The 22,024-nt window shown below is 41.7% G+C and overlaps 2 protein-coding genes across 3 annotated transcripts in view; one reads left to right on the forward strand and one right to left on the reverse strand.

Moving 5' to 3' along the window:
* Positions 1-16,162, forward strand: part of LOC135468866 (E3 ubiquitin-protein ligase TRIM33-like) — a 29,454-nt gene extending 13,292 nt beyond the window's left edge. For both annotated transcript variants that reach the window (XM_064747326.1, XM_064747327.1), the window contains 6 exons: positions 3-110; positions 1,923-2,182; positions 4,961-5,090; positions 8,565-8,639; positions 10,088-10,240; positions 10,629-16,162. In XM_064747326.1, coding sequence (XP_064603396.1) covers positions 3-110; positions 1,923-2,182; positions 4,961-5,090; positions 8,565-8,639; positions 10,088-10,240; positions 10,629-10,901 — 999 coding nt within the window. In that variant the 3' untranslated portion in view covers positions 10,902-16,162. The remainder of the gene's footprint in view (positions 1-2; positions 111-1,922; positions 2,183-4,960; positions 5,091-8,564; positions 8,640-10,087; positions 10,241-10,628) is intronic.
* Positions 16,163-17,920: 1,758 nt separating this feature from the next.
* On the reverse strand, positions 17,921-20,106 carry LOC135467605 (putative uncharacterized protein DDB_G0282133). Its single transcript, XM_064745379.1, has 2 exons — positions 19,391-20,106; positions 17,921-19,007 (listed from the first exon to the last, which is right to left on the reverse strand). Exons 1-2 carry the CDS (start codon positions 20,104-20,106, stop codon positions 17,930-17,932), a joined length of 1,794 nt encoding a protein of 597 aa, XP_064601449.1. The 3' UTR covers positions 17,921-17,929.
* Between the last annotated feature and the right edge of the window lie 1,918 nt (positions 20,107-22,024).

Below are 22,024 nucleotides of genomic sequence, written 5' to 3' on the forward strand. Positions count from 1 at the left end.
AGCCTTCAGAAACCTCCAGTCACAACTCGCATGGTGAATCTCAACCAAATGTCCCCTGGCGAGTAAACAATACCACTGACCACCTACCATCAGCTTTACTCCCTGAATCTGTAAGTTTCATATACTTCTGAATTTGATTTCCAGCTTTGAAAAAAACATAGAAAGTATATTATAAACCACCATGATTACTGGTATAGCTCATGCTGTGTGAGGTAGATTTGTACTGGCATAGCTCATGCTGTGTGAGGTAGATTTGTACTGGCATAGCTCATGCTGTGTGAGGTAGATTTGTACTGGCATAGCTCATGCTGTGTGAGGTAGATTTGTACTGGTATAGATCATGCTGTGTGAGATAGATTTGTACTGGCATAGCTCATGCTGTGTGAGATAGATTTGTACTGGCATAGATCGTGCTGTGTGAGATAGATTTGTACTGGCATAGATCATGCTGTGTGAGATAGATTTGTACTGGTATAGCTCATGGTGTGTGAGATAGATTTGTACTGGTATAGCTCATGCTGTGTGAGGTAGATTTGTACTGGTATGTGAGTTGATGCTGTGTGAGGTAGATTTGTACTGGTATATGAGATGATGCTGTATGGGGTAGATTTGTACTGGAATGGATCGTGCTGTGTGGGGTAGATTTGGACATGTACTGGTATGTCATGAATATGATGTCATGCTGTGTGAGATATATTTGTACTGGTATAGCTCATGCTGTGTGAGATAGATTTGTACTGGTATAGCTCATGGTGTGTGAGATAGATTTGTACTGGTATAGCTCATGCTGTGTGAGATAGATTTGTACTGGTATAGCTCATGGTGTGTGAGATAGATTTGTACTGGTATAGCTCATGCTGTGTGAGGTAGATTTGTACTGGTATGTGAGTTGATGCTGTGTGAGGTAGATTTGTACTGGTATATGAGATGATGCTGTATGGGGTAGATTTGTACTGGAATGGATCGTGCTGTGTGGGGTAGATTTGGACATGTACTGGTATGTCATGAATATGATGTCATGCTGTGTGAGATATATTTGTACTGGTATAGCTCATGCTGTGTGAGGTAGATTTGTACTGGCATAGCTCATGCTGTGTGAGATAGATTTGTACTGGCATAGCTCATGCTGTGTGAGGTAGATTTGTACTGGTATATGAGTTGATGCTGTGTGAGGTAGATTTGTGCTGGTATATGAGTTGATGCTGTGTGAGATAGATTTGTACTGGTATAGATGATGCTGTGTGAGGTAGATTTGTACTGGCATAGCTCATGCTGTGTGAGGTAGATTTGTACTGGTATAGATCATGCTGTTTGAGATAGATTTTTACTGGCATAGATCATGCTGTGTGAGATAGATTTGTACTGGTATAGATCATGCTGTGTGAGGTAGATTTGTACTGGTATAGATCATGCTGTGTGAGGTAGATTTGCACAGGTACTGGTATGTCATGTATATGAGTTGATGCTGTGTGAGGTAGATTTGTACTGGTATAGATCATGCTGTGTGGTGTAGATTTGCACATGTACTGGTATGTCATGTATTCGAGTTGATGCTGTTTGTGGTAGATTTGTACTGGTATAGATCATGCTGTGTGGGGTGTGTATATGAGATGACTAGTATGTCATGTGTACGAGGTGATGCTGTATGAAGTAAAATCATTGTCGTAGATATTCTGTCAGATGGAGGCTTATATTGGGATACTGTGTCCAGTTGTAGGAAATTTGCCTGGTTGTAATATTGTTAAGTACTGTGAAATCATTTTCCAGTATAGACTTTTCTTTTCTAGTCAATAAAGCTTCTATGAAGTATGTATTCAGTTTGGAAGTTCACTGGGAGGCAAGTGCTGGTAGAGTATGGGTAATATTAGCAATCTGCAGTGTTTACAACCAATATCTATCCCATGCTTCGCATGTTTGTACAGATGTCGGAGGATAACCTAGAGGCAGCCTTGCGCTCCTTGTCTGAAGATGGGCTGTCATTCGGTATGGCAGGCCCTGGTGGTGGAGGGACCCAGGCCATGCCCCACCACCTGCCGGCCCCTTCCAAACACATGGACTCGCCAGACCCCAGTGAGGATTACTGTGCCTGCTGTCATAATGGGGGAGAGCTACTGTGTTGTGACTACTGCCCCAAGGTGTTCCACTTCCAGTGTCACATACCTGCTGTTACTGTGGCACCCAGGTAAATCAATCTCATTCCAGTGTCAAATACATGCTATTGCTGTAGCACCTAGGTAACTACATCATTCCAGTGTCACATACCTACTGTTACTGTGGCATCGAGGTGACTACATGTACCTCATTCCAGTGTCACATACCTCCTGTTATTGTGGGGCCTAGGTAACTACATATACCTCATTCCAGTGTGACATGCATGCTGCTACTGTGCCATCCAGGTAATTACCGCATTCCAGTGTCATATACCTGGTGTTAATGTGGCACCCAAGTAACTACCTCATTCTAGTGTCACATACCTGCTGTTACTGTGACACCAAAGTAATTACCTCATTCCAATGTCACATACCTGCTGTTACTGTGGCACCTAAGTAATTACCTCATTCCAGTGTCACATACCTGCTGTTACTGTGACACCTAAGTAATTATCTCATTCCAGTGTCACATACCTGCTGTTACTGTGGCACCTAAGTAATTACCTCATTCCAGTGTCACATACCTGCTGTTACTGTGACACCTAAGTAATTACCTCATTCCAATGTCCTCAGTCGGTTAGCGCGGTAGCGCAGCGTAATGACCCAGGAGCCTCTCACCAATGCGGTCGCTGTGAGTCCAGCTCATGCTGGCTTCCTCTCCGGCCGTAGGTGGGAAGGTCTTCAGCAACCTGTGGATGGTTGTGGGTTTCCCCCGGGCTCTGCCCGGTTTCCACCCACCATAATGCTGGCCGCTGTCGTATAAGTGAAATGTTCTTGAGTACGGCATAAAACACCAATCAAATAAATAAATCATTCCAATGTCACATACCTGCTCTTACTGTGGCACCTAAGTAATTACCTCATTTTAGTGTCACATACCTGCTGTTACTGTGACACCTAAGTAATTACCTCATTCCAGTGTTAAAAACCTGCTGTTACTGTGGCACCTAAGTAATTACCTCATTCCAGTGTTGAATACCTGCTGTTACTGTGGCACCTAAGTAATTACCTCATTCCAGTGTTAAATACCTGCTGTTACTGTGGCACCTAAGTAATTACCTCATTCCAGTGTTAAATACCTGCTGTTACTGTGGCACCTAAGTAATTACCTCATTCCAGTGTTAAATACCTGCTGTTACTGTGGCACCTAAGTAATTACCTCATTCCAGTGTTAAATATCTGCTGTTACTGTGGCACCCAAGTAACAACCTCATTCCATTGTCACATACTGGCTGTTACTGTGGGGCCTAGGTAACTACATATACCTCATTCCAGTGTCACATGCATGCTGTTACTGTGACACCTAAGTAATTACCTCATTCCAGTGTCATATACCTGCTGTTACTGTGACACCTAAGTAATTACCTCATTCCAGTGTCACATACCTGCTGTTACTGTGACACCTAAGTAATTACCTCATTCCAGTGTTAAAAACCTGCTGTTACTGTGGCACCTAAGTAATTACCTCATCCCAGTGTTAAATACCTGCTGTTACTGTGGCACCTAAGTAATTGCCTCATTCCAGTGTTAAATACCTGCTGTTACTGTGGCACCTAAGTAATTACCTCATTCCAGTGTTAAATACCTGCTGTTACTGTGGCACCTAAGTAATTACCTCATTCCAGTGTTAAATACCTGCTGTTACTGTGACACCTAAGTAATTACCTCATTCCAGTGTTAAATACCGGCTGTTACTGTGGCACCTAAGCAGTTACCTCATTGCAGTGTTAAATAATTACCTCATTCCAGTGTTAATTACCTGCTGTTACTGTGGGACCCTGATAACACCTCTGATATGTAACCCAGACTGTCCCCTGATCATGCTTCTCTCCTTTGTTACAGTGGCAGCTGGCGATGCACCTTAAGTGTACCAGACTGATAACTCTTCTGATATGTAACCCAGACTGTCCCCTGATCATGCTTCTCTCCTTTGTTACAGTGGCAGCTGGTGATGCACCTTAAGTGTACCAGACTGATAACTCTTCTGATATGTAACCCAGACTGTCCCCGATCATGTTTCTCTCCTTTGTTACAGTGGCAGCTGGCGATGCACCTTAAGTGTACCAGACTGATAACTCTTTTGATATGTAACCCAGACTGTCCCCTTATCATACTTCTCTCCTTTGTTACAGTGGCAGCTGGCGATGCACCTTAAGTGTACCAGACTGATAACTCTTCTGATATGTAACCCAGACTGTCCCCTGATCATGCTTCTCTCCTTTGTTACGGTGGCAGCTGGCGATGCACCTTAAGTGTACCAGACTGATAACTCTTCTGATATGTAACCCAGACTGTCCCCTGATCATGCTTCTCTCCTTTGTTACAGTGGCAGCTGGTGATGCACCTTAAGTGTACCAGACTGATAACTCTTCTGATATGTAACCCAGACTGTCCCCGATCATGTTTCTCTCCTTTGTTACAGTGGCAGCTGGCGATGCACCTTAAGTGTACCAGGCTGATAACTCTTTTGATATGTAACCCAGACTGTCCCCTTATCATACTTCTCTCCTTTGTTACAGTGGCAGCTGGCGATGCACCTTAAGTGTACCAGACTGATAACTCTTCTGATATGTAACCCAGACTGTCCCCTGATCATGCTTCTCTCCTTTGTTACGGTGGCAGCTGGCGATGCACCTTAAGTGTACCAGACTGATAACTCTTCTGATATGTAACCCACACTGTTGCCTGATCAAGCTTCTGTCCTGCATTACATTGACAGCTGGTGATGCACCTTCAGTGTACCAGACTGATAACTCTTTTGATATGTAACCCAGAATGTCCCTTGATCATGCTTTTTTCCTGTGTTACAGTGGCAGCTGGCGATGCACACTCAGTGTACCAGACGATCAGGTCCGCATTGAGAAGGAAGAGTCCCGACAGATCATTAATGCAGGCAACAAGCGCAAGTCCCTTGTGGGGCTCACAGATAAGGAGCGTAGGGTGAGACTTTCACAACCTCACAATTGTGGGTAATTTGTGCAAATAGATATAACAAATTTGAAAAATACTATTTTTAAACTTTTATTTTTTGGGGTCTTCAAGTCATCTCCTTGAAGGGTAAAAAAAAATGAGATCCAGAAGGCTTTCTGTGAGCACAAACCACCACCGCAGCCAAGTAAAAAAATGTGTCAAGGGGACAATGTGGTGATACTGTCCATTACTGATGTGTCTGTCAGTGATGGGAGTGGTACTAAAAATTAAGACAGAGGAACAATACTCTCTGTTACTGTCTTGTCTGTCAGTGGTGAGGAATGGTGCTAAAAGTTAAGACAAAGGAACAATACTCTCTGTTACTGTCTTTGTCAGTGATGGGAGTGGTGCTAAAAATTAAGACAGAGGAAAAATGCTCTCTGTTACTGTCTTGTCTGCCAGTGGTGAGGAATGGTACTAAAACTTAAGACAAAGGAACAATACTCTCCATTACTGTACTGTCTGTCAGTGGTGAGAAATGTTGTTAAAAATTAAGACAAAGGACAATACTCTCTGTCACTGTCTTGTCTGTCAGTGGTGAGGAGTGGTACTAAAACTTAAGACAAAGGAACAATACTCTCCATTACTGTCCTGTTTGTCATTGGTGAGGAATGCTGTTAAAAATTAAGACAAAGGATCAACACTCTCCATTACTGTCAATGGTGGGGAGTGGTCTTAAAAATTAAGACAAAGGGACAGTACACTCCATTACTGTCCTGTCAATTGTGAGGAATGGTGCTTCAGACTTCTGGATCCCAGTCCAGATGACCCCCAAAATTGGATGGATTGGTCCTTAACCCAAGACTAACCTGTGCACAAAACTTCATCCAAATCTCTTCGTCATGTAAAGCAGACAGTGGTAGATACAGCATACAGATTGATACACACAGACAGACAATGGCAAATACAGCATACAGATTGATACACGCAGACAGACAGTGGCAGAAACAGCATACAGATTAAAACACAGATAGTGACAGATACAGAATACCGATTCATACACACAGACAGACATTGGCAGATACAGCATACAGATTGATACACAGACAGACAGTGGCAGACACAGCATACAAATTGATAGACACACAGACAGTGGCAGACAGCATACAGATTGATACACACAAACAGTGACAAATACAGCATACAGATTGATACACACAGACAAACAGTGGCACATACAGCATACAGATTGATACACACAGACAGTGGCAGATACAGCATACAGATTGATACACACAAACAGTGGCAGATACAGCATACAGATTGATACACACAAACAGTGGCAGATACAGCATACAGATTGATACACACAAACAGTGACAGATACAGCATACAGATTGATACACACAAACAGTGGCAGATACAGCATACAGATTGATACACACAGACAGACAGTGGCACATACAGCATACAGATTGATACACACAGACAAACAGTGGCAGACACAGCATACAGATTGATACACACAGACAGACAGTGGCAGATACAGCATACAGATTGATACACACAGACAGTGGCAGATACAGCATACAGATTGATACACACAGTGGCAGACACAGCATACAGATTGATACACACAGACAGACAGTGGCAGATACAGCATACAGATTGATACACACAGACAGACAGTGGCAGACACAGCATACAGATTGATACACACAGACAGTGGCAGATACAGCATACAGATTGATACACACAGACAGACAGTGGCAGACACAGCATACAGATTGATACACAAACAGTGGCAGATACAGCATACAGATTGATACACACAGACAGCGGCAGATATAGCATACAGATTGATACACACAAACAGTGGCAGATACAGCATACAGATTGATACACACAGACAGACAGTGGCAGATACAGCATACACATTGATACACACAGACAGACAGTGGCAGATACAGCATACAGATTGAAATACACTAACAGTGGCAGATACAGCATAGAGATTTAAACAGACAGACAGTGGCAGACACAGCATACAGATTGATACACACAGACAGACAGTGACAGACACAGCATACAGATTGATACACACAGACAGTGGCAGACACGGCATAGAGATTTAAACAGACAGACAGTGGCAGACACAGCATACAGATTGATACACACAGACAAACAGTGGCAGACACAGCATACAGATTGATACACAGACAGACAATGGCAGACACAGCATACAGATTGATACACACAGACAGACAGTGGCAGACACAGCATACAGATTGATATGCACAGACAGACAGTAGCATATACAGCATACAGATTGATACACACAGACAGACAATGGCAGATACAGCATACAGATTGGTGCATACAGAAAGTGTAAGACACAGCATACAGATTGATACACACAGACAGTGGCAGACACAGCATACAGATTGATACACACAGACAGACATGAGCAGATACAGCATACAGATTGGCGCACACAGACAGTGTAAGACACAGCATACAGATTAATACACACAGTGGCAGACACAGCATACAGATTGATATACACAGTGGCATTCACAGCATACAAATTGATACACAGACAGACGAGCAGATACAGCATACAGGTTGGCGCACACAGACAGTGTAAGACAGCATACAGATTGATACACACAAACAGACAGTGACAGGCACAGCATACAGATTGATACACACAGACAGTGGCAGATACAGCATACAGATTGATACACACAGACAGACAATGGCAGACTCAACATACAGAATGATACAGTCAAACAGAAAATAACATACAGCATACAGATTGGTGCACACAGACAGTGTAAGACACAGCATACAGATTGATACACACAGACAGACAGTGGCAGACACAGCATACAGATTGATACACACAGACAGTGGCAGATACAGCATACAGATTGATGCACACAGGCAAGATGACGTAAAGCTGAGGGACAGACCCAAAGAGAGATAAATACAGAGACCCCCAGATGTAAAACTGAGGGACAGACCCAAAGAGGGTTAAAAAAAAGAGACCCCCAGACGTAAAGCTTAGGGACAGACAGCCAGAAAGATGGAGACACAGAAGAACCAGATGTAAAGCTTAGAGACAGGCCCACAGAGACCCAGACCTATAGGAGAGGGACTGGCCCACAGAGAGATGAACCCATATGATGAGACACCAGACCTAAAGTTGAAAGACAGGCCCACAGAGAGATGGGCACACAGAGACACCAGACATAAAACTGAGAGACAAACATACATGCACATACAGAGACAGCAAGTAACACATAACCTTGGCACCTTTGCAGCTTCTTGAGGCCAGTTCTGTTTCCACACGTCTGTGATCTCTGTGTACAATTAAAAAATGGTATGTAAAGCATATGCATATATTATATGTCTAAAGTTTACCAAAGGGCAAATAATGCCCTCCATGTACATGTACTGTCAGCTGAGCACTCAAGGATCTGAGTAATCCTCTGTTCCTAGGCCTGTGAGAGAATCCTGTTAGAGTTGTTTTCCCATGAAGCAAGTACACCCTTCCATGAGCCAGTCAGTAAATCGGTAAGTCATTCAATGGTGGATATTACAAGCTCTCAGCAAATCTAAATTTAACATTTCTGTCCCATGTATTATTAGTGTGTAGTGCTCTGATCAGTCAGCTCACTGTTGATCATACATGCATTTGCGTTTTAATAAAGGAACATCATCATTCAGGAAGGCTTTGACTCGGGAATTACAATGTAAACTGTTTCACAAGCATATAAAAGCCTTGAAATCATACTTTTGAAACCAACATTTGTGTTTTTTTGATAAGAAATCAATCAGAATTCAAAAAAAATAAAAAGAAAGTGGTGGATGAATCCATCATAGTAAAGCAAAATGTGTCACTTAACTTCTCTAGCTGAAACTAGCTGAAACACATTATCTCAGTTATTTTCATTTTGCTTTGAGATGCAGTTCATGTAATGGGAAGTTAAGCCTCTCGGAATTATAAGACTGACATGAACTTGAGCCTATCTGAGAAGATGCAAATCTCTGCAAAGTGTAATTTTGCCCAGCATGAATTTTACATCCTTGTCTGAACCTCCTTGTCAGCCTGTTCACCTGTGAGGGTTTTCTCTTGGCAGATCTCGGGTTGTTCACTTGTGAGAGTTCTCTCCTGGCATAGAACCAAAATGTCACTTGGTCACTCATGAGAGTTGTCTCCAGTCATAGAGCCAATATGTCAACCTGTTCACTTGTGAGAGTTCTGTCTTGGTATAGAGCCAAGATGTCATCTTGTTCACTTCTGAGGGCTCTCTCCTAACATAGAACCAAAATGTCACTTGGTCACTCATGAGACTTCTATCCTGGCATAGTGCCAAGATGTCAACCTGTTCACTTGTGGGAGTTCTGTCCTGGTATAGAGCTAAGATGTCATCTTGTTCACTTCTGAGGGCTCTCTCTGACATACAGACAAGATGTCTGTGTGTTCACCTGTGAGAGTTCACTCCTGGTATAGAGCCAAGGTGTCAGCCTTAACAATCTGTGAGGGTTCTCTTGTGGCATAGAGCCAAGATGTCATTTGTTCATCTGTGAGAGTTCTCTCCTGGCAGAGGGCCAAGTTGTTGTTTGTTCACTTTTGATTTATTTATTTGATTGGTGTTTTACGCCGTACTCAAGAATATTTCACTTATACAACGGCGGCCAGCATTATGGTGGGAGGAAACCGGGCAGAGCCCCGGAGAAACCCACAACCATCCGCAGGTTGCTGGCAGACCTTTGTTCACTTTTGAGGGCTCTCTCTTGGCATAGAGCCAAGATGTCATTTGTTCACTTTTGAGGGCTCTCTCATGGCATAGAGCCAATATGTCATTTGTTCACCTCTGAGGGTTCTCTTGTGGCATAAAGCCAAGTTGTCATTTGTTCACCTCTAAGAGGTCTCTTGTGGCATTGAGCCAAGGTGTTGCTTGTTCATTTGCAGAGTTTTGCAGTCTGTCTAACACATACATTTTACCTCTCCTTTGCAGGTTCCCAACTACTACAAAATCATCACAAACCCAATGGATTTCACCAACATCAAGTGTAAGCTCTCCCGTCAGCACTTCAATCATTACTCGACAGTGGGCGAATTCTTGTCCGATGTCAAACTAGTCTTCACCAACTGTGCTATTTACAACTCTGTAAGTATCTGTATGTGCTGTTGTATATTTATGTTGGCGGTAGATGCCTCCAGTTTATCCTGTGATAAACATAGGTGTCAGTTCAAGCTAGACAGGTGAGAGGGACTTCCCCAGCTCTGTTTGTGGGGCCTTGATGGTCGATGAGGCTTGTGTGGCTATTTCCACATTTTATGTTTGTTAAAGGCCATTTGTGCATACTTGAACATGTATATGTAGGTTACACATGGAGGAGTAACTTGCTAAAGGCTGGTCATCTGTACTTAACACTCTTGCTATTACTGATCTTATGATGACCATTGACTGATCTTGTGATGGCTATTAACTGATCATGTGATGACTATTAACTGATCGTGTGTATTTGTAACTATTGTGTTTGGTTATGTGACAGGAACTGTCAGAGGTGGGACGTGCAGGGAAGACTGTGTTTGCATTCCTTGAGAAGCTGGTGGATCGGTTCCTACCTTACTATGTAACCATGTTGAAGAGTGACCAGATGTCAGAGCCCTCTGTACCTGCTCAACTATCAGCCACGCCCCTCTCCTCAGCCCCAGTTCTCGCCTCTGCACCGCCTTCCACACACACTCCGCAGGCAGAGAGCGACCAAGTCAAGGGGGCCAAGAGGCGCAAGATGGACAAGCAAAATGTCATTCATTACCACTGATATAGGGTGCTGCTGTACACAGCCAGCTTCTTGTACAGAAGTTACTCTGACAGATCATCCACACTGCAATCATTCTGTCTGGTAGGTCATGCTAATCATTCAAACTGCAATCACTCTGTCTGGTAGGCCGTGCTAATCATTCACACTGCAATCATTCTGTCTGGTCAGCCATGCTAATCATTCATACTGCAATCACTCTGTCTGGTAGGCCATGCTAATAAGTCACACTGCAATCATTCTGTCTGGTGGGCCTTGCTAATCAGTCACACTGCAATCATTGTCTGGTAGGCCATGCTAATCATTCACACTGCAATCATTGTCTGATAGGCCATGCTAATCATTCACACTGCAATCATTCTGTCTGGTGGGCCATGCTAATCATTCACACTGCAATCATTCTTTCAGGTAGACCATACTAATTACTCTGACAGATTATTCATGCTGCAGCCATTCTTACTGGTAGGCTATGCTAATCATTCACACTGCAATCATTCTGTCTGGTCAGCCATGCTAATCATTCATACTGCAATCACTCTGTCTGGTAGGCCATGCTAATAAGTCACACTGCAATCATTCTGTCTGGTGGGCCTTGCTAATCAGTCACACTGCAATCATTGTCTGGTAGGCCAGGCTAATCATTCACACTGCAATCATTGTCTGATAGGCCATGCTAATCATTCACACTGCAATCATTCTGTCTGGTGGGCCATGCTAATCATTCACACTGCAATCATTCTTTCAGGTAGACCATACTAATTACTCTGACAGATTATTCATGCTGCAGCCATTCTTACTGGTAGGCTATGCTAATTATCTGACAGATCATTCACGCTACAATCATTCTGACTGGTAGGCTATGCTATTGACTGTGACAGATTTTTCACATTGCAGTCATTCTGAGTGGTAGGCCATGCTAATTCCTCTGACAGATCATTCACGCTGCAATCATTCTGTCTGGTAGACCATGCTAATTTCTCTGACAGGTCATTCACGCTGCAATCATTCTGACTGGTAGGCCATGCTAATTACTCTGACAGATTATTCACGCTGCAATCATTCTGACTGGTAGACTATGCTAATTGCTCTGACGGATCATTCACGCTGCAGTTATTCTGACTGATTATTGATACCTTCATTGGTGTGCTGGTATTTTATTTTTCTCCTACAGTTGACAGTGAATCCATTATTAGAGTTGATAGTTCATGCTTGTCACTGCGATGGATGGACCATACATCTGTAATTTCCCAAATGGTCTATACATCTGTCGTTACCACTAATGGCCCATACATAATCACTAGTGGATCCTACATCTGCCATTATCACTAATGGTTCATACATCTGTCGTTATCACTAATGGTTCATACATCTGTCATTATCACTAATGGGGGCCTCCGTGGCTCAGTCGGTTAGCGTGCTAGCGCAGCGTAATGACCCAGGAGCCTCTCACCAATGCGGTCGCTGTGAGTTCAAGTCCAGCTTATGCTGGCTCCGTCTCTGGCCGTAAGTGGGAAGGTCTGTCAGCAACCTGCGGATGGTCGTGGGTTTCCCCCGGGCTGTGCCCGGTTTCCACCCACCATAATGCTGGCCGCCGTCGTATAAGTGAAATATTCTTAAAACACCAATAAATAAATCAATATCGCTAATGGTCCATACATCTGTCATTATCACTAATGGTTCATACATCTGTCGTTATCACTAATGGTCCTTACATCTGTCATTATCACTGATGTCCATACATCTGTCATTAGCACTAATGGTCCGTACATTATAACTTATGGTTCATATATCTGTCATTATCACTTATGGTCCATACATCTGTTACTATCACTAATGGTCCACACATCTGTTATTATCACTAATGGTCCATACATCTGGCATTTATCTCTAATGGTCCATACATCTGTCATATCCACTGATGGTCCATACATCTGTCATTACCGCTAATGGTCCATACTTTATATCTGTCATTACCCTAAGTATATTTACATATATATGCCCATTTTTTTGTTTCCTTTAAATTCCTCTAAAAAGAGTGGGAGTTGTTGTACGATGCAATTATGAATTATCTTGTAAATTTATACATTTAATTGGTATCACAAAGAAAATGGATAAATTATGGCTTAGTTGATGTGTAAGAAGCCAATTGTACAGTGGTAAATCGGAGATGTCTGATGCTGCATTGAGCTGACAGTCTTTGTTTCGCCTTAGTTTACTCATCATTGACAAAGATGTACTGGTAGTTCTGTACAAAGTTATTTTCAGTTGTTTACTTCAGTTGCCTTCTTGTTATTAGTGAGTTGTGTTAAGGTTTCAGTTGAGAAGTCCCATCTGGCTATTGCCACAAACCTCGGTCTACAAATGTACATGTACTGTAACCGTCAGCAGAAACTCATGGTCATGATCAGAAGTTGTATATTGTTACCTGTATGTATAGGTATGGCTGTCCTTTGTATGGTACTGGGGAGGGTTATGACTTCTATTGACTTATGGTGGCATCATTCTGAGGCAGGTACATGTACTTGAATTATGTGACCCAACAGTCTGCCCATCTAGCCACTCCCTCTCACCACCCACTCCTGCTGCCACCTATGGGCAGGCTATGTCTAACCTGAATAGGCAATAGGTCACCAACCTCACCAGAATATTTCCTGTACCCAAGAGTGTAACTGCTGTAGTGTGACAGGGAGGTAATTCAGTGAAGCCCTGTGGTCACTAACCCTATCAGAATATTTCCTGTATCTAGAGTGTAGGCTGTGGTGTGACAAGGAGGTAATTCAGTGGAGCCGTCTGGTTACTAACCCCATCAGAATATTTCCTGTATCTGAGTATGGTCTGTGGAGTGACAAGGAGGTAATTCGGTCAAGCCCTCTGGTCACTAACCCTATCAGAATATTTCCTGTATCTAGAGTGTGGGCTGTGGTGTGACAAGGAGGTAATTCAGTGGAGCCCTCTGGTCACTAACCCCATCAGAATATTTCCTGTATCTAGAGTATGGGCTGTGGTGTGACAAGGAGGTAATTCAGTGAAGCCCTCTGGTCACTAACCCTATCAGAATATTTCCTGTATCTAGAGTACGGGCTGTGGAGTGACAAGGAGGTAATTCAATGGAGCCCTCTGGTCACTAACCCCATCAGAATATTTCCTGTATCTAGAGTATGGGCTGTGGAGTGACAGGGGAGGTAATTCTGTGGGGCCCTCTTGTCACTGACCCCATCAGAATATTTCCTGTATCTAGAGTATGGGCTGTGGAGTGACAGGGGAGTTAATTCTGTGGGGGATTAAACACCAGTTAACTCATTGGCTCATCTCTGTCTTGAGGGAAGTAAACTGCCAGTAAGCAGGACATGGTAAAGATGACTCGTTTATAATGCTTCCTTTCTTTCCTTTAGCAATCTTTCAAAAATGACATCAGGAGAAACAGTATGCACAGGTATCATGAACAATAAAACCACCTTTGTGTGAATATATGTATATACTTATGACTATATTTAAGCCATATATGATTATATATTTTTAAACCACAGTGTACCAGCATGTGTTTTTAGTATTTTATGTGTAATCCTTATGAGGTGAACCTTGTTGTATTTAAGTCTGCTGCAGTTAGTATTAGTATACATGTAGAACATCTTAATTGAGCAAGATTGTTTGACCCTTCATGTGTGCCTGGGTGTGTGTGCGTGCAGGTGTTTGCAGTTGTATGACCAGCTTCATATATGTATTTATTTGATTGGTGTTTTGCGCCGTACTCAAAAATATTTCACTTATATGCCGCCGGCACATCCCAGGGGAACCAGCTTCATATAAAAATTCCCTCCAGTGATAACTTAGACACTGTTAAGCTAACTTCAATGCATTCAGCCAGCGAAGTATGTCTGTTACGACCAGCAGAACCATTTCCAAATTTGGTGAGGATCCAGAGGCCTGCCCTAGAAAAAAATGTGTTATATGGGACACTACATGTACATGTCCACATTGAGTTGTGCGACACAATGTATGTCCACGTCTAATTTTGAGATATCGGTACACAGAATCTGTATAATGCCATGCATGATTCAGGATGTTATAACCATTCAGAAAAGTAGGATATTAGTTTTGACCAAAAAGCCAAGGACTTCTCTAAACTAAATGTAATGTGCATATTAGAGTGAAATCTGTGTACACATGGCATTATGGGACAATGGGGCTAAGTGGTTCCATTTGACCACATCAACTTCAGATTTTTGAGCACATAAAAGACTCGTCTTCAAATATCATATAGTGTTGAGGTTTTCCAGAAAACCAGGCTGTAGATGATAGACTGTCTGATTGACTGTTAAGATTTTGGATGTGTGACTTCAGTATGGGCGTGTTTTGTCTGTAAATCTCTCAACATCTGTAAGATGTTAATATTTGTGACTGCAGACCACTGGAGTGAGGGTGGGTAATAGACTGACTGTAGGAATGGAGTGTCCGTGCAGGCTGTGTAAGAGTATCGAGATAGGAGTAATTTCTCAGTCAGCAGGTTATGTTTGTACTAGAGCTACATTTGTCTGCTGTACACACACTTTGATCACTTAGATGTATAATCTATATTGTGGACTTACCAACAGCTTTGCTTTTATTAGCCATGAATATATATTTTGAAGCCCCCATTCCTCAAACACACACACAAATTCAAAACTGATATGATATTTTGTAAGGAACTGTGTATATACTTTTAATTGTACCGTATGCAGTTTGGTCACGAATAAAGTTTCACCTTCTCTGTACAAAGCTATGTTGTTTTAATAAAAAGATTGGGAGCCAGGCCTTAAGAGCTGTTGTTCTGTGGGTTTCATACCAGCTGGGCATAACCTAATTCTTCAACCTATTTCCACCGCCTCTGCAACCACTAGTCTGAAACATTATGAAAGAACATGGAACGTAGAGAAATAGTTTCATGAACCTTACATCTTTAGTGACACAAACAAATCATTTTAGACATGTCAGCTGTTCAAGCTAAGATAACACTTAATGGACAGTCCATGACATTTCAGCTGTTCAAGCTAAGATAACACTGAATGGGCAGCCCATGACATGTCAGCTGTTCAAGCTAAGATAACACTGAATGGACAGCCCAGGACATAAGCTGTTCAAACTAAGATAACACTGAATGGACAGTCCATGACATGTCAGCTGTTCAAGCTAAGATAACACTCAATGGACAGTCCAGGACATCTGCTGTTTAAACTAAGATAACACTGAATGGACAGTCCAGGACATCAGCTGTTCAAACTAAGATAACACTGAATGGACACTCCAGGACATGTCAGCTGTTCAAGCTAAGATAATACTGAATGGACAGTCCATGACATGTGAACCATTCAAGCTAAGATAACACTTAATGGACAGTCCATGACATATCAGCTATTCAAGCGAACACTTAATGGACAGTCCATGACGTCAGCTGTTCAAGCTAAGATAACACTGAATGGACAGTCCATGACATTTCAGCTTTTCAAGCTAACACTCAATGGACAGTCCATGACATGTCAGCTGTTCAAGCTAAGATAACACTCAATGGACAGTCCATGACATGTCAGCTGTTCATGCTAACACTCATGGACAGTCTATGACATGTCAGTTGTTCAAGCCAACACTGAATGGACAGTCCAAGACATGTCAAGCTAAGATAACAAGGAACTGACAGGCACAGCACTAGGCACCATAACCTAAATGAGGTCCTGACATCAAATGTGTTGACAAATCTGCACTGACATAAGCTGGTTTGCTGACTTATTTATTGATGTGAAGACATCACCCATAACACTGACTGCCATCGTAAGAGTGAGACAGAGTAGGACTTTAAACAACCTAATAAATAAAAACTAGGAGACAGCAGGCTGGTCTTATTAGATTTAAGCTGTGTAAGAATATCAAGAGGAGATTCATGTTCAACCTGGAATGTAAAGCTATATGTTTAACTGTGACAATAATAACATGTTTGTTATTTATCAGTGTTTCTGTCTTATGAAGACTTACATGTACTCAGCTGTATTAAAAAGTGTATTTAAAACTTAATCCAGGCATTAACTTTAGTCCAGATTAAAGTACTATGTCTGTTTTGGATTGGTAGACCAGTATTAAGATTTAATTCTGGATTAACTTTAATACACTGCTGAACAACTGGCCCCAGGTCTATTCCATTAATATCTACATTCTTACTTTTAGGCTTAGATTTGATGACTGATAGATTGCTACTGTTAGGCTTACTTTTGATGACTGATAGATCGTTACTGTTAGGCTTACTTTTGATGACTGATAGATCGTTACTGTTAGCCTTAGTTTTGATGATTGATAGATCGTTACTGTTAGGTTTAGTTTTGATGACTGATAGATCGTTACTGTTAGCCTTAGTTTTGATGATTGATAGATCGTTACTGTTAGGTTTAGTTTTGATGACTGATGGATTGTTACTTTTAGGCTTAGTTTTGATGACTGATAGATAGTTACTGTTAGGCTTAGATTTGATGACTGATAGATCGTTACTGTTAGGTTTAGATTTGATGACTGATAGATCGTTACTGTTAGGTTTAGTTTTGATGACTGATAGATCGTTACTGTTAGGTTTAGTTTTGATGACTGATAGATTGCTACTGTTAGGCTTAGTTTTGGTGACTGATAGATCGCTACTGTTAGGTTTAGTTTTGATGATTGATAGATCGTTACTGTTAGGTTTAGTTTTGATGACTGATAGATTGCTACTGTTAGGCTTAGTTTTGGTGACTGATAGATCGCTACTGTTAGGTTTAGTTTTGATGACTGATAGATCGTTACTGTTAGGTTTAGTTTTGATGACTGATAGATCATTACTGTTAGGTTTAGTTGTGATGACTGATAGATCGTTACTGTTAGGCTTAGTTTTGATGACTGACAGATCGTTACTATTAGGCTTAGTTGTGATGACTGATAGATCGTTACTGTTTAGTTCTGATGACTGATAGATTGTTACTCTTTGGCTTAGTTTTGATGACTTACAGATCATTACTGTTAGGCTTAGTTGTGATGACTTATAGATCGCTACTGTTAGGCTTAGTTTTGATGACTGATAGATTGTTACTGTTAGGCTTAGTTTTGATGACTGATAGATCGTTACTGTTAGGCTTACTTTTGATGACTGATAGATCGTTACTGTTAGGCTTAGTTGTGATGGCTGATAGATTGTTACTTTTAGGCTTAGTTTTGATGACTGATAGATCGTTACTGTTAGGCTTAGTTTTGATGACTTTTAGATCGTTACAGTTTGGTTTAGCTTTGATGATTGATAGATTGTTAATATTAGACTTAGTTTTGATGACTGATAAATTGTAATTGTTAGGCTTAGTTTTGATGACTGATAGATCGTTACTGTTAGGCTTAGTTTTGATGACTGATAGATTGTTACTGTTAGGCTTAGTTTTGATGACTGATAGATCGTTACTGTTAGGCTTAGTTTTGATGACTTTTAGATCGTTACTGTTAGGTTTAGCTTTGATGATTGATAGATTGTTAATATTAGACTTAGTTTTGATGACTGATAAATTGTAATTGTTAGGCTTAGTTTTGATGACTGATAGATCGTTACTGTTAGGCTTAGTTTTGATGACTGATAGATTGTTACTGTTAGGCTTAGTTTTGATGACTGATAGATCGTTACTGTTAGGCTTAGTTTTGATGACTTTTAGATCGTTACTGTTAGGCTTAGTTATAATGACTGATAGATCGTTACTGTTATGCTTAGTTTTGATGACTGATAGATTGTTACTGTTAGGCTTAGTTTTGATGACTGATAGATTGTTACTGTTAGGCTTAGTTTTGATGACTGATAGATCGTTACTGTTAGGCTTAGTTTTGATGACTTTTAGATCGTTACTGTTAGGCTTAGTTTTGATGACTGATAGATTGTTACTGTTAGGCTTAGTTTTGATGACTGATAGATCGTTACTGTTAGGCTTAGTTTTGATGACTTTTAGATCGTTACTGTTAGGTTTAGCTTTGATGATTGATAGATTGTTAATATTAGACTTAGTTTTGATGACTGATAAATTGTAATTGTTAGGCTTAGTTTTGATGACTGATAGATTGTTACTGTAAGGCTTAGTTTGATGACTGATAGATTGTTACTTTTAGGTTTAGTTTTGATGACTGATAGACAGATTGTTACTGTTAGGCTTAGTTTCAATGACTGATAGATCGTTACTGTTATGCTTACTTTTGATGACTGATAGATTGTTACTGTAAGGCTTAGTTTGATGACTGATAGATTGTTACTTTTAGGCTTAGTTTTGATGACTGATAGACAGATTGTTACTGTTAGGCTTAGTTTTAATGACTGATAGATCGTTACTGTTATGCTTAGTTTTGATGACTGATAGATTGTTGATCATCTAGATCACATTTGCCAGAAGATCATGACATTATTCTTATTTGCAGTCACTGTCTCTAGACCTGAATGGGTAGCTGTTGGCGCTACACTTACCCTGAGCACTTACACAATTTGTACGTATCTGTGAAGATGGCCCAAAAGAGCCACTATAGTTCTGTGACCAAATTCGCTTGACTTGTCATGAAAAAGAAAGAATAGGAGTTCCTGGAGAGTCTTGTTCATCAAAACATCACACTGTCCAAAATCCTGACAGGAACCCAGAGGGTCAGACTGTCCAAAATCCTGACATGAATCTAAAACATCACACTGTCCACAATCATTGCATGAATCAAGAACATCATACTGTACACAATCCAGAACATCATATTGTACACTATCCAGGACATCATACTGTACACTATCCAGAACATCATACTGCACACTATCCAGAACATCATACTGTACACAATCATTGCATGAATCAAGAACATCATACTGTACACAATCCAGAACATCATACTGTTCACTATCCAGAACATCATACTGTACACTATCCAGAACATCATACTGCACACTATCCAGAACATCATACTGTACACAATCATTGCATGAATCAAGAACATCATACTGTACACAATCCAGAACATCATACTGTACACTATCCAGAACATCATACTGTACACAATCCTGACATAAATGTAATCCTCCTAAACCATCAAGTTTCCGATTTTTGTCACTGTCTGTTGCCCCTGTTGCTGTGATCACTGAGAGTACAATGTGTAGCCAGTAGTCAATGGCACACTTTGTAACCAGGCTGCTTATCATGGCTGACTGTTCTGTCATCGGACTTGCTCATCAAAGAGTTTGTGATTACCAGCCCAGCGATGACCTCTGTCACAGTGTGCGGCATGTTTTCTGATATGAACATACATGTTTTTGTTTTTTTTTTCAGCTCTTTTCACATGAGGCTTACGCAATCCTTCCAGTTACATGAATACATGTATAGGATGTTAGTTAGATGTCACCTTCATACAAATGTGACAAATGGCAAGACATGAGCGTTAAGGATCACGCAGAGGCACAATCACACAAGACCCCTATGTGCCAGTGTTGGGGCAAGGTCCTAGGCAGGAAGTGCACGCTACTGCACATGCTTTATTCACCAGAAGGTCGCATTGGTTTGTGAAACTTATGCAAAGATTTGGCCAGTTTACTATAAAATAACCATGTCGCATGGTTCTATATGGCATATTATACATGTACATCAAACTTGGTGTGCTGAACAGAGACTTTCATCAAAATATTTATTCCCTTAAATTGATGAACCGATTTTGCTGTGCAGAGGTACAGAAGGTTCTATATTGCAAGACAAATTTTCCACTTTTCATGGCTAGTATATGTTCAAACAGCTGAAACACAGGGACTGCACCTTTGCTTGCAAACTAGGATAGGCCTATGTCCATAGACAGAAGTGTATGTATGTATTCACACCTTCCGACGATAAACCTGTGCGCCTCAGTGGGTCTCCAACACAGCTCAGTAAAGAGTTTGTCACACGCCAGTGGAACGTTACTCAGAATCTCGCACAGCCTCGCACAGAGTGCACAGCCTGGTGACTACATGTACTCTGTCACAGTGACATTCTGCTGTGATAGTGTGCAAGCTTCAGCCCCATATTGTGCCTCCACGATCACTGTAATCAAAGAGTGTCCAGCCAGGTGACTACTCTGCCATAGTGTAACCTATTCTGCTGTGATAGTGTGCATGGTTCAGCCCCATATTATGTCTCCACGATCACTGTAATCAAAGAGTGTCCAGCCAGGTGACTACTCTGGCATAGTGTAACCCATTCTGCTGTGACAGTGTGCATGGTTCAGCCCCATATTGTGCCTCCATGATCACTGTAATCAAAGAGTGCCCAGCCAGGTGACTACTCTGCCATAGTGTAACCCATTCTGCTGTGACAGTATGCATGGTTCAGCCCCATATTATGTCTCCATGATCACTGTAATCAAAGAGTGCCCAGCCAGGTGACTACTCTGCCATAGTGTAACCCATTCTGCTGTGATAGTGTGCATGGTTCAGCCCCATATTATGTCTCCATGATCACTGTAATCAAAGAGTGCCCAGCCAGGTGACTACTCTGCCATAGTGTAACCCATTCTGCTGTGATAGTGTGCATGGTTCAGCCCCATATTGTGCCTCCATGATCACTGAATCAAAGAGTGCCCAGCCAGGTGACTACTCTGCCATAGTGTAACCCATTCTGCTGTGACAGTGTGCAGGGTTCAGCCCCATATTGTGCCTCCATGATCACTGAATCAAAGAGTGCCCAGCCAGGTGACTACTCTGCCATAGTGTAACCCATTCTGCTGTGATAGTGTGCATGGTTCAGCCCCATGTTATGTCTCCATGATCACTGTAATCAAAGAGTGCCCAGCCAGGTGACTACTCTGTCATAGTGTAACCCATTCTGCTGTGACAGTGTGCAGGGTTCAGCCCCATATTGTGCCTCCATGATCACTGAATCAAAGAGTGCCCAGCCAGGTGACTACTCTGCCATAGTGTAACCCATTCTGCTGTGACAGTGTGCAGGGTTCAGCCCCATATTGTGCCTCCATGATCACTGAATCAAAGAGTGCCCAGCCAGGTGACTACTCTGCCATAGTGTAACCCATTCTGCTGTGATAGTGTGCATGGTTCAGCCCCATATTGTGCCTCCATGATCACTGAATCAAAGAGTGCCCAGCCAGGTGACTAC

This window comes from Liolophura sinensis, chromosome 6 (genome assembly GCF_032854445.1).
Source record: "Liolophura sinensis isolate JHLJ2023 chromosome 6, CUHK_Ljap_v2, whole genome shotgun sequence".
NCBI lineage: Eukaryota > Metazoa > Mollusca > Polyplacophora > Chitonida > Chitonidae > Liolophura > Liolophura sinensis.